Source organism: Kogia breviceps, chromosome 5 (genome assembly GCF_026419965.1).
Source record: "Kogia breviceps isolate mKogBre1 chromosome 5, mKogBre1 haplotype 1, whole genome shotgun sequence".
Classification (NCBI taxonomy): Eukaryota; Metazoa; Chordata; class Mammalia; order Artiodactyla; family Physeteridae; genus Kogia; species Kogia breviceps.
The window spans coordinates 19,020,736-19,034,783 of NC_081314.1; the positions used below are offsets into that span (position 1 = coordinate 19,020,736).

The following is a 14,048-nucleotide window of genomic DNA, read 5'->3' on the forward strand; positions in this document are numbered from 1 at the left end:
AAGACAATTTTTTGAGCACTTACCATACGTCTGACACTGAGTTAGGTATATACATCATCACAGCTTGGCACAATAATAAAGTGTATCTTCATTTTATGGAAAAGAACAGAGTTTCAGAGAGGTTAAGTAACCATGGCAGAGGAGGGGTGGAGCCAAGAGTCAAGTCTGGTCTACCTGATCCCAAGAGCAGGGCTCTTACCACCTGGCTGTGTTGGGCACCTACCATGCAGGGCCACAGAGCGGATAAAAAATCAGATCAGCATGTCCACAGCTTCCAGTCTAGCGGACAGAGAAAGCCCTACACCTGAATAGATCTGAATAGAATATTCAGAGCGTGCATCTCCTTTCCTGGGGATGAGGTAAGATGCTGGCAGAAGACAGAGGTTGTACAGCCACATGCCTCAGACTGTCTCCTCCTTTGAGGAGGAGAATTGGAGCAGAGAAGATTTAAGGACCCTGAGCTACAGCTGCCATCGAATTCCAGCATCCCTCTGAGACCAGCCCCACCTGGGATCAGTGCCTGCAAATGAGACATCAGAGCCAATGCCTGAAGGCCAGCAAGGAACATTCAGGACAACAGAGGGTCCTAGAGCCATGGGGTAGACAGTTTTGTTCCGATGTTCAAAATAGAGAAGAAAGTAGATTAAATAAATAAAATGTACCTCAATCCCCTCCTACTTCTGATACTTCATAGTTAAATCAGTGCATGGTGAGCCTCAAGGAGACAATGACAAAACCCAGCATGGGTCTCTACATATGTCAGGCCAAATGACATTGTTTCTTTTAAACATGTATGAGCCTTTAGAGAAAAAGAATATAAAGAGTATAGCTAGGTTTTAAGAATGGTAACTGAAAAAAGTACAGAGATATTTGTGTGCCGAAGGAAGAGATGTTAGCGAAACGATAATTCTAGTGCTTGGATTTTAGCTGCTTTGAAAATAGCACAAAAGTAGGGTGAGCAACTCCAATAATAGTAGTAAAATAAAATATCGTACTTTCATTGAATGCTTCCGGTTTGGACAATGCCAAACACTGTTCTTAATAGCATTACTCCATTTATACCCTTGATGACACAGTGAGGCAGACACTAACACTATACCCACTTTTTGAATGAGAAAGTGGAGACACAGAGCCCTGTCACTTGCCCCACATCACATAGCTGGCAAACGTCGGAGCAATGTTTGAACCCAAACACCAGAGAGCACACTCCTACCAATTATGCTAATGCTTGTCCATTGAAATCAGTCTTCAAAATGGTCTATACCTGAAAGAGCATGGTGCCCAAATCCACAAGGCAAAATGTCTGAAGTTACATGTGTAAGTGCAGAGAAGGGGAGACCCAGATGGGCAGCATTTCCTAAAGGGACAAACAAAAACTTTGAATGTTCAGTGGTCAAAAAGTATGGTCGGAGCCCACGATGTGAGAGGCTGCAACCAAAGTGAACAATCACCAGTATCCCAGTCACAGGAGAAAATCCACCAAGTTTCCACTGGACCCTGCTCGGGAGCGAGGGTCATATGTTTCATTCTGGCTGCCATGTTTTAAGAGTTGTATTGATAAATGTGAGATTCAGAAAAGGACACTGGGGTTCAGGAAATCATACATGTTGGGGAGTAGATACTATAACCAATGCTTTGCCTACAGTAGGTGATTAAGGAAGGATAAGGAAATTGTTCGTAGCGCTGGAACCCCTGGTTCCACCTGCAGGACTTTGGTCCCCAATGGTGGACCAGTGGTGAGGAGGGGAGGAAGGCAGTGCCTGATCCAAGGTCCAGAAGATCTCTCTTACAATGATGGGTGATGGCTACCTAACAGTGGAGTGGAGCTGCCCTGCAAAATATACCAGCTGTCCGTCATCACAAATATTCAGAAAACTAAAAATGGAATGACTGCCTCTCAGGGTTGTTGGAGAGACAGGGCTGACGCTCGGGAGGAGTTCGGGTGGCAAGACCTAGAAGGTTGCTCAGAGTGTTAATAATCTGTGACTCCAAATGCCCATGAGATGAAATGCTCTTAAGAGGAAAAGCTGAAGCAGAAACAGCAGAGCCTGTGCCCGGCTATCAGCTTAAAACTTAGAGCTATATGATGCCTCCTAAGGGTTATACCCACTTGGGTCCAACAACTGTGAAAAGAAATTGTAGATGATAGAAGTGTGAAAGCCCATGTACACAGGTAACGCTGACCCTTCTTGAAACGGCACTGACAGTTATAAATAGCTTTCAGATTGCTGTCACACTCCCTCAATTCTGCATCTAGATGTATACACTATCCAAATCCAGGCACTCTGAGAAACAGCTTACCCTATGACTCTTATTTATCTGTGACCCCTGTTGGAATTTCATCTCAAGGAACACGCAGATTACCTCCCCCTCAAAACACAAATGATATATTTTTATATGCAGTGTGGATCACAAAACAGGGTAAAATCAAGCGGCACCTTTGACTATAGAAAGGGGCACATGGTGGATATTTTACTAAAACCCTGATCAGCAATGAATAGTGAAACTAACCTTGACTAAAGCTGCCCTCTTTTAATAGGTTGCAACTCCTAGATGATGAGGTAAGTGCTTTTGAAAAGGCTGGGATTTGAAAAGTATTTAAAATCACCCCCAATGTGAAGGCATGTAGACTAGCGAGCAAACAGTCCTCAATTTATAACACTGGATTCCTGTGTCCTGTGGAGTGTTTGTCCTCCTGGGGGATCCTCCTGCCCTACTGGACTGAAGGGCCCCTCCCTGAAGCAGTGGCCCCCAGAGGTTACCTCTTGACCTATTTCCTGCTAGGTGGCATGGCGGACCACCTGAGGGGTGAGGCCCATCACCCATCACCCAGCCCACCTGATCTCCCATCTGAGCTCAGGGGAATGGTCCCCACCAGGCACTTTGCTTCTGCTTCAGTTTCCCCCTCAGCTCTCCCTGAGCCCACTCCAGCCAGGTCGTGCTCTCTGGTCTCCACTCTCTCTCCCCCACCACTGGTCCCACCACCCAAGACTGAGAACAAAATGGAAACTGGGCCAGAGCAGGTGGGTGGTTCTGAGAACAAGTGAGAGCCTCCCTGAAACACTCAAACACAGACACACCCTCCCATCACAACATCCCCTCTTCTCTTCTTCCTCACGCATGTATTCGTAGCCCCCCTCTCTCTCTCTCCCTCTCTTTCTCTCTGTCTCTCCAGCCTGCTACACAAGACATTGACGGAGAGGGGCAGGCCTGTGGTCCCAGTCTGCAGGAATTCACTCAGTGGCCTTTCTCCCCAGGAGTCATGAGGCAAAGGACAGAGAAATATGACCTAATTCTAAAGCAATGTTCTCAAACTTCCGCGAGCTTCAGAATCATCTGGAGGTCTTGTTAAAACTCAGATCTCTGCCTCCTCTCCTCCCCACTCCCCATCCCCAGAGTAACTCATCAAGGAGGTCTAGGGAGGGGCTGAGAATTTGTATTCCTCACAAGTTCCCTGGTGATACTGAGGCTGTTCGTCCAAGCACTGCATCTAAAAACCGCTGCTACAGGGCTTCCCTGGTGGCGCAGTGGTTGCGAGTCCGCCTGCCGATGCAGGGGATGGGGGTTCGTGTCCCGGTCCGGGAAGATCCCACGTGCCGCGGAGCGGCTGGGTGCGCAAGCCATGGCCGCTGAGCCTGCGCGTCCGGAGCCTGTGCTCCGCAACGGGAGAGGCCACGACAGTGAGAGGCCCGCGTACCGCAAAACCAACCAACCAACCAACAAACAAAACACTGCTACAAAGGTAACCATCCCTGGCCAACTTGTCAAGCATAAGCCATCAGGACCCAGGACTGGCAGGACGAGGTTATGATCTGATGTCCTTACAGACGTTTTACAGCACCACGAAGGCCATGAGACCTGGCTGCAGAGGACTCCCTTCTTTCTCTGTCATCCCAAGGTTCTTCCCATCTTCTGGGCCCCGTTACCCTCTTCTCCATTCCACCCACCCTGCCTGCAAAGACCAGGGTCTGGGCAGTGCCACACTCCTGGGAAGTCCATCCAAGGAGTATGTTCCCTGCATCATAGGGGACCACTCTGCTGCCTTGGACAGCTGGGATGAGAGAGGGAAACAGCTGCCAGCCCCTTAAAGGATGGAACATGAGCGTAAAAGAGAGAAACGGGAGTAGGCAGAGATGGCGGAGGGAAGCTTGGATTCTTATCCTTCTCTGTGAGAGGTACAGATTCAAGAGTGAGAGTAACAGCAAATCTCTATCCCTGCCATGACCATCTACATCTACAACATGCTCCTAAGAGCTACCAAACTGTAGCTCTAACTGCGTATGAGGTCGTGGCATTGGAAGCAGACAGACCCGAGTTTCCATCCTGGGGCTTGCCTGACATCCTGTCATTTAATTCCCACAACCTCCTAATTTGAGTTCCATCATGCCCAACTCAGCCGATGAGAAGCCCCTGCTCACAGAGGCCGTCCCGTGCCCCAGGTCACACACCTTTGGGATCCACACCCAAAGTGCCTGCCTTGCTGCTTAGCTTCCCAGCCACCTCTCTGAGTCAGGAGGGAGCTCAGGGGTGGTCTCTGGGGGACCCTGGAGGGCTGGCCGCCAATGTGCCCCCCATGGGAGGGGACGGCAGGCGGGGTCAGGGGACAAGACAATGATCTCTGGAGCCCCTTTTCACTCCACCTCTATAATCAAAACTGCAGAGGAAAACCCATTGTATTTGAAGGAGAAATAAAGAAACAAGACAAGCACTAGCTTGTCTCTGTGATCCATCAAAGTTTCTCCCATGTGGGTGCAGAAAAAAAGGTTTCTGTGGTCGGAAATGTAACAAGGTAATTATTTTTACACCAGCCCTTTTGCATAGTTTTTCACAGACAGCAATTTTATAAAGCATAATTATCTATTTTCACCTGCTTCATAAATTCCTCCTTTCCATTTCTTCCCCCTGTAAATAGAAATTACTTAAAACTGAAGACATGCATTTCAGTGCTTGGTTTCACATTGTCACACACTTCCTCCTACGTTTCTGGCTGCCACCTCTCTCCTGATGTCCCGCCCGTCACACTTCCAGGGCCGTCAGACCCTCCTGTGAAAGAAACGAGTCTGAGCCTGAGGAGTCACTGAGCCCCTGCTCCCTGAGAACTGATAGCCCGTCTCCTCAGTGGCCACTCCTGCCCAGCTTCTCAGCATATCTCCGTCCTGGAGGAGAGGGCTCAGCAGTGTCTGGAGTTCTCGGATGCTCTATCAGCGCCTCCCCCTCCTACAGCCCGTCCATTCCCAGTGGCTGTCACCTTCTGGTTGGTTTTCATCAGGATCTCCAGGCTAAGGTGAATAGTGACTCTGATCTGAGCCACACGATGGATTCTGCTGTGACCCATGGGGCTGGCGTCAAACCTGTACTCTCCCTAAGGACGTCACTTTTATTTTTAGATCTCCTATCGTGCTGGAAGCTTCCATATCTGCTGCAATCTTCACACTTTCCAGGGATATAACCAAAGCAAGTTCTAACACTGATTGAGAGTTTACTACGAACCAGGCACTGCGCCAAAGGCTCCATAATGATTTTGCTTAATCCTCGTAACAATCCAGAAAGGCATACATTATTATGAGGTCATGAGAAGAAAATGACAGAATGTAAACAAGTTAAGACATTAGCTCAAGGTCACAGAGATGGTAAGAGACAGAGTCAGGATTCAAACTTTTGTCTGTGAAGTGTCAAGCCTACCTTCCGAGTGCTACATGCAAATCGATGATTCAATACGCCTTCCGAGGACCCACTCAAGGTTGGGGCAGTTGGGGATGCCAGGACTCCCCAGGGGGCCTCAGTGCCTCTGCGCAGTGGCCCAGGGAGACAGCAGGAGGGAGAAAGCTGCAACTTCCTCAGCTGAAGCTCAGAAAAACTTCAGGGTCTCAGCTCCCCAGCCTACAACCTCTGCAACCCCTCTGGAGGGTGGGGCTGCACCTTCCCCTTGACGTCTCCCCCTCCCCCCCTGCTGTAAGTGGCCCTTTGGTAACTCCTCATTAAAGCTGGTCCCTACTGTCCACTCTGTGTAGCCTGGCTTCTTTCAGAGGGTTTTGCTAGCAGGGAGGGGTGAGGTCACCTGTGACCTGCCTCTAGCCATCCCCCAAGCTCCCACCTCATCCCATCCATGGCTTAGGTTGCCCCTTTCTCTGAGGGCAGTCCTGACATGCTGCAGTGTGCACCCTAAACCCTGACATCAGCCTCCTGGTCCTCCCTTCCGTCCCTCCAGAGCCTGTCAGGGACAAGGCCTCCTCCTGAACATGAGCGCCTGGGGCCATGGCTGTACCAGGAGGCAGTCGACCAGATACTGATGCAACAGATCCAGAATGCCAGGCTTGGCAGAGGTGCAAGGAGGATGAGGAAGAAGGAAGAAGGGAGCTGGGTGTCCAAGACCAGCAGAAATACATCATCACAGACTCATTCGCCGAGTTCCCTAAGGCCCCTCGTCTCACTTCACTTGAATCCCACTCCGACCCCTTTGACACCTCAGCCTTGGGGTGTGCTCAAATCCCTGCTGAATCTATGAACATTGTCAAGGACAAGGCTGGACACACAGGGATACCAGAGCCTCTCAGAGGTCAAGGAGATGACAGGCTCTCCCAGGAGATTAAAAAGAAAATGAAGACATGTCGACATAGGGCTACAAAAGTTGTCATGCATTCTAAATGTTTAGATTAATTTAGAATAAACTAACATTTTGAACACAATAAAAAAATACAATGAATACATATGTGCTCATTTCATGAGATTAACATGATTCATTAAAAACATTCACTTGTAGCACACTATAGATAGTTTTAGCCTTGTAAAAGAGTACATTTTAAATCGTAAGATTCTTTGTAACCTTTTCCATATTGTCAGTGAATGACTCTTGATACAACCTCATTTAAAGACGGTGGCAACAGGTCACACCTGACGCCTAGGCTCTTGGAAGCTTCTGACACTGTGTCCCCTTTCCCTGACACCCATGGGACCTGAACACTGTAGATGCCAGCTATCCTGTACATTTTAGAACAGACCTCCTCTTTGCCTGGGTCCTCCCAGCACCCTACCGGGCCATCACCGTCTCCTGCTTGGATGGACAGAGGAATGCACTTGCGAAGTGAGCAAGTACCTGGGCCCTTTCTACCCCCCACCGCCCTCTGTCAGCCGGCTGGGCCCATGCTGGCCGCCTTGCTCCACCTGCAGAACCAGCTGGGCCCCCAGGTCATGGTGCAGGGCTGTGCCTGACCTCCACAGCTCCAGATATGCTCCTTGTATCTGAATAATTATTTACTGTGGTGATGTGTGATGCCTTTTTAAGAGAACAGATGGCGCCTCCAATTAGAATGCTTTAAAAGGAAAGCCTAATGAGATTATAAAAGCCAACAAATTGACTTTTTCATACAGTACTTCCCTGGCACACGATAAATCAAATATATAATGAGGCTCAGTAAAATAATAGGTTTATTTACACTTGTTTTGCCTAGTATTGTGCTGCTGCCCAGTCTGGCCTCTGTGTCCTCTCACCCATTGCTGGCCCCTGCTGGCCAGGGCAGGGAGCCAGACAATGCGTCCCTGAGCAGCTCTTGGCCTGACCTTCACAGGCAAGTGTGGTTTTGATTTGGCAATTTCTGGGCTGACCCTAGCGCTCTCCTTCGGGGGGAAAAGAGCACAGGGCTGTGTACAGGGTGTGGTGACACCCCCAGGCATGTCCAGCATTCACCCCCACTCTGGGTAAGTTGAGGAGATTTTGGTGGGACACAGTGGATGGGAAGGTGTCCCTAACTCAGAGTTGGCTGGACCAGGACAGGAGAGAAAAGCCTGGGAGGTCTGATTTTAATGAGCTGGACTCAGAATATGGGTAAGCAGCGCAGAGTGAGGGTCTGCAATGTGTAGAGTGAAGGCTCTGGGATGTTCCTGTTTATGCCGGGAATCAGTCCTGTTGGTTCAAGCACTTCAGGTCTGGTGATGGAAGGTAGATGGGAGATGTCAGGTGAGAGGCGGATGGGAGAGGTGTTATACAGCAAGGATCTCCACATCAGTATTCTGAGCCTCTGGTTATTGGTCTACCTTCTCTCTAGGTGGCCTTGTCCAGGGGTTGGATGGGTTTACAGGGTGTGTCTGCTGAACTTCCCTAGGTGGGAAGCTGGGGACCCAGACTTTTATTTGCATGAATTTATCTGCAGAAGGAGCCTGGCCAATCAGAGAGGATCCATGAGCAGAGTGCAGTGGAATGTTTCCAGAAGGGAAGCTGTGAGACCTGGGCTTTGGCAATCATGGAGACTGGCCCTTGGTCTGGACATCCAGGCAGCAGAGATTCAGCATCCTAAGTGGCTTCTAAAGAAGTACATTAAACAATGCTTCTCAAGCCTACAGAGACACGCAGGGGAACCTCAGAAATCAGTAGATGGGATAACACAACAGAAAGACAGGGACTCTAGTCAGAAGAAATGGAATCATTTTTGTTCATACCAACCCAGGCAGGTCTGGGGAAAAATCAGTTTATAAGAGGATGAGCTTTTCCTCAGTTCAAATCTATAAGCATTGATTGACCTTAGGACCTTGGTCTAGAAGGCACTTTCATTCTTCCTTTTTATCCAGCAAAGATTATGTAATCTGCAAGGCCAGAATTAAGAAATGATTCTACTTGGAGCTCAGTCATTTTTTTTCTGTTCATCAAACTGCAAATATGCATGAAATGCTCTGTCTGTGCCTTTCTATGCTGGGGATGGGTGGAAAGAGTTTGGTCAGAGGAGGCGAAGGGAAGGTCCTTGCTCAGAGGTATCCAGGCAACAGCATCCAACCCAGAAGAAAGTTCTAGCAGAATTAGAGGTTAACCTGGAGCACTGACTTCTGAATGCAACAGGAATACTGAGAAGGAAAAGCATCCCTATTTCAGGGCTGCTACACTTAGGAGAGGAGGAGCAAGTTCTTGAAAGTGCTGTGCAGGGAGAGCAGTGCTTCCTGACTCCCCACGATTGTGGATCATAAGGGAGAAGATTGTGAGGAAATTCTCCCCTCCTCCATCCCTCCCCAGGGAGTGGAGTTGCCACCTCCACTTTTGGCAGGATGACTGCCCTTCCCTCTACAGCAGAGAGGGGGAGAGTGGTGGAGCTGACGCTCTAGACCCAGCCCCTAGAATTTCCGCCTCAGTGCACACAGGCCAGGACTCTGGTCTTGTCATTTGGCAGAGGGATGGATGCACCACCACTAGGCTCTGGAAGGGACACAGGGAGATGAGTATACGGAGCTGGCACACAAGGACCTTCATTGGTAACCAAGAAGGCAAGTGCAGAATAATTGGACAATTAATGAAATCTGGAGAGTTTTGAGGGAGCCTGGTCACAGAGGTACAGGAAGCCCAGTGAAAAGAGAGGATGTTCTCATCTGTCAAGACCAAGGTGGCTTCTTGGAGGAGGTGACTGGAAGGGTTACTAGGAATTGTTGCAACATCCTGGCGCATCTTGATTTTGCACTCAAAGAACTCTCCAGTTGACATTTTTTAACCATCTGGTGGGCATAAGTTGTCTTCCTTGGGTAGGAGGAAGGCCCTCCCATCTGAGAGGAGGGGGCCAAGAAAAAAATCTTGACCGGATACTACGGAGAGAGGGGCCCTGCTTGCCCAGCAAGGAGCTGTCCGTTTCAGCACCACAGCCAACGTCTCTGCTTTGTATTGTGCAATTGGAGCATGCTCTCTTCAGTCTTCCCTGCCCTAGGCCCACCACTTGCACTATCGGACAACCAAACTCCCCACCCCAGAGCCCCTGCTAGATACTTACTAGTGCATGCCACTTCTGGGGGGTCAAAATCTGCTCGGTAATAGCCAGTCCGGCAGGTGCAGATGGGAGATGCCTCTGAAGGAGATCGGCTGTTGGAGGGACAGTGAGAGCAGCCCTCAGCTTCCTGGCTGGCCTTGAACATCCCGGCAGGGCAGGCTGTAACACAAAGAGACCATCTCAGAATTGATGGGAGTGGCAGTCAGAGGCCCTTCCCTGGAACTGGAAAATGAAACGTTCTGTCACGTTAAAAAGGACATTGAGATACCCCCTTGCACAAAGTGAGCATTTCGGATTGAGGCAACCCCTACTTAACACTTCCAAGTCTTCAAACATCCTGAGTGAAATATGCCTTCCTGGTACCAATGGCTTCTCTCACTTGGACAATATGAATAATGATTCTTCCCTTTAAGATGTGTCGAGAGATTTAATTGAGAAAATGAATTAATGTGTAGCACAGTGTCTGAGGCATAAGTGCTCTATAAACGGTCGTTCCCTCCCTCTTCCGCCTGTTAACAGTCAGGGCCTTACCCTGATTCACTCAGTGAAGAAATTTCACCTGGGCCTCGGATGGAAAGAGGTCCTGGTTGACAATGAACTGGACCCATGGTTCTTAAATCCCATGTTACAACACACATGAGGGAAACTGTGAGCTGTGTTAACACTTATTATGAACGGTGGTAAAGGGCTGAAATTCATGAGTGATTCTTTAAGAAGATATTAAAATGATTTCAAGGTTACTGGCTAAACAACATCATTCTCCCTTAATTGCATTTTGAAATGCTTTGTGGGGGTGGGGCAAAGCAGGATGCCTTTGTAGGCAGTGCACCAGGGAATGTGTCATCACTTGGTGTCATCTATCATGTACATGTCAGTGGGGAAGATTGGGAACTCCTGGTATAGCCCGATGCCCACTGGAGCTATTCTCAGATATGAGGCACTTATTCTCCTTGCTCCATGGGTCAGCCTGTGAAGAGCCATGCCCCAAAATGTCTGGCTCTAGGCCATCTCTCAAGCTTTTACCATGCCTCATCTACAGAGACCTTTGACTCCAGACATCTGGTCTCTGCCTTGCTGATTCCACAGAAAATTGCCCCTGCCAACCCTGCTTCCCTGAGGCCCTTCCTCACTATCTCAGCTCCTGATTCTTCTGGTCCCCAAGAAACCTGCTCTGACTTATCCTCCTTTGAGATCAGGTAAAACTAATTTCATGGTCAACTCATTTGGCTTTCTTACATACTTCACTAGTTCATTCAACAGACATTTACCGTGACCCTGCTGAGAACCTGATCCAGGGAATTTTGAGAACAGAGCCTGCCCTCAAGGAGTGCTTGATCCAATGAGGTCATACGGTTGCAATACAATGTGATCATTGCCATAGTAGAAGTACCATTATAAAGGTTTCTACTTATACAAAGCTCATCTTCCCAAATATACTGTTCCCTCCTGGAAAGTGTAGAGTATTCTTTAACAGTAGCAATAGCCACCAACTGTTAACATTCTTGTTAAGTGCTTTACATGCATTCTTCTATGGGGTAGCTATTATTAGCTCCATTTTGTTACTAAGGAAATTGGGACACTGAAAGGTTAAAAGAGTTGCCCAGAATCACACAGTGGGAGAAGTAATAGCTATGATATACATATAATCTATTTGAATAGTATCCACAGCTTTTCTACCAAGACAAGAAAGAAGAATGGTTTCCTATGCTGGGCAAGTTTTCTCACTCCTTTGCTCATTTGAAGTGAGGTATAGGGTTTCGGTCACTCTGGAAGTGCCCCGGGGCAGAAGGTCATCTTGAATGGGAGGGAATTTCTGAAACGGAATGTCCTGGAATGGCATAACCCAAGAGTGTTCAACGGAGTCCATGTCCTCAGGATTGTTAACACCTGTTACTTACAAAAGGGGCCTGTGGTCAGATATTTTGAATCTGTGGGTTTAAAAAGTTCATCTCATCTTTTATTACAGAATGTTTCAGGACTTCCCAAAATGGGATACAGAATGCTGTGTTTTCTCACCAAGAAGCCCTATATTGCAGAGCATCTCCTGGGGTTCAAGTTTCCTGGAACGTACCGGGGTAAATGTTGTCTAGGTGCTACAATAAGGTTCTTAAGGATTTCTGTTGTAACCCATGTAAAAATGGGCCACTTGCTACCCATCTCAGTACATTCAAATAAACTTCTCCGTAGAAACAAACAAAAATATTCAATCTCTACGAAAGGCTCAACAAATGCAACACCAAAAGGAAAACGCTGAATGGTACACCTAGTATCCTAGAATTTGGCGTGCTGATCTAACTTTCCAAGCCCACTCAGTAAAGTCTCTCCCCCTATTTCTTTCCTCCTCTCTCCCTTTCTTCTTTCCATATCTCTTCCTTATCACCCATGAGAAGCACTTGGCCCTTTCTATTGTAAATCTCCCAGCGTTTCTGCACTCCATTCAGTTCTGGAGCTGGAGAACACAGAGAAATCCCAGGCCTGTGCCTCCCAAACACAGCGGAAGCTCTTTCCCTGGAAAGCGGGGGAGGGGAATGTGGAGACTCATGCATTCACTGGAGCCCTCCCACATATAATTTTCTTAATGTATCAATCCAAGAGACACAAGGTGTTTTCACTTTCTTTCCAGCATGTAAAAGCCTCCTTGCTTTACATCTAATAAGTTCACAGCATAAACAACCATCCTGATGTCCGCAAGTGGCAGAGAGGATTTAGGAAGTGTCTTCCTCTGAGATTTCTGATGAAGGAAGGCGGAACTGGGTGTCTCTAGACTCTGACAGCCACAGAGGGAGGAAATGAAGGAGAGGGAGGCCAAGCTGAACTTTAAGAGAGAGAAGCTTAGAGAAGGGTTAGGGTGAAAGGCCCTGGGAGGGGGTATGACTCCATCTTCCCCAGGGCAGTGAGCACTAAGTAGTGATCAAACAGTCCTGGGTCCAATTCCTGGCTCTGCTGGATCCTAGCTGGGTGATCACTGGCAAGTTACGTCATTCTCACTTGCTCATCTGTATAAAGTATCCATAAAAAAGAAATTTAACACTTCTCAAAACAACTCCCACAGGTCATTAGAATTTATTAAACTCAAATATGAAAATTTACCTATGCACAATAAGTGTTAAATAGTGCTAATTCCGCTTTACCTCCATTTATCCCGTCCCTTTTGAAAAACAAGTCTTCTTTGCACAAACTTTTCGAATTGAGGGTTAGAATATAAACTTAGAGTCCCAAAGTCGGCAAATAAATCCTGGAACCAAATGGAAGAATGTGTTTCTGCACAGATTATTTCTGTTTTGTATAATGGGAGAATCATTATATCTGTAAAATATAATTTGTCAATAATTACAAAATGGATGAAACTCATTAATATTCACATTTCATAAGTTAATATTTTATTAAAATCTATGTGTAGGCATTCCCTAATTTATAAAGAAACAGTATGCCTAGGTTTATTTATTGAACATTTGGACTATAACTTTTTTTTTAACATCTTTATTGGAGTATAATTGCTTTACAATGGTGTGTTAGTTTCTGCTCTATAACAAAGTGAATCAGTTATACATATACATATGTTCCCATATCTCTTCTCTCTTGCATCTCCCTCCCTCCCACCCTCCCTATCCCACCCCTCTAGGTGGTCACAAAGCACAGAGCTGATCTCCCTGTGCTATGCAGCTGCTTCTCACTAGCTATCTATTTTACGTTTGGTAGTGTATATATGTCCATGCCACTCTCTCACTTTGTGGCACATATATACAATGGAATATTACTCAGCCATAAAAAGAAACAAAATTGAGTTATTTGTAGTGAGGTGGATGGACCTAGAGTCTGTCATACAGAGTGAAGTAAGTCAGAAAGAGAAAAACAAATACCGTATGCTAACACATATATATGAAATCTAAGAAAAAAAAAAGGTCATGAAGAACCTAGGGGTAAGACAGGAATAAAGACACAGACCTACTAGAGCATGGACTTGAGGATATGGGGAGGGGGAAGGGTGAGCTGTGACGAAGTGAGAGAGTGACAAAATGGACTGTAACTTGTAATAAGACTTGGACTATATTTTCTCATAGAATTAATGCTTTAAATAATGCTTAAAGTGTCAGGCTAGTCCACAAAGCCTTTTTAAACTCATCTTGTACCAGACGCCACTAATGAGAAATAGAAGTGAATACGATTGTTATTTTACTGCAAATTTACGTAGAAAAATAAATAAGAAAATTGTGCTGCTCCTTGAGGAAAAGCAGCTTTAATTAGAGGTGATATGTGGAGCTGCTGGGTAGAGTGTAACAACGAATATTTAGACCAAGGGAGGCAAAAGCA

The 14,048-nt window shown here is 47.0% G+C and overlaps 1 protein-coding gene across 1 annotated transcript in view; it reads right to left on the bottom strand.

Annotated features, from left to right (window-relative positions):
* Positions 1–14,048, bottom strand: part of EPHB1 (EPH receptor B1) — a 431,481-nt gene that overhangs the window by 132,980 nt on the left and 284,453 nt on the right. The window contains exon 4 of the mRNA XM_059064129.2: positions 9,741–9,896. Within this exon, the coding sequence (XP_058920112.1) occupies positions 9,741–9,896 (156 nt within the window). The remainder of the gene's footprint in view (positions 1–9,740; positions 9,897–14,048) is intronic.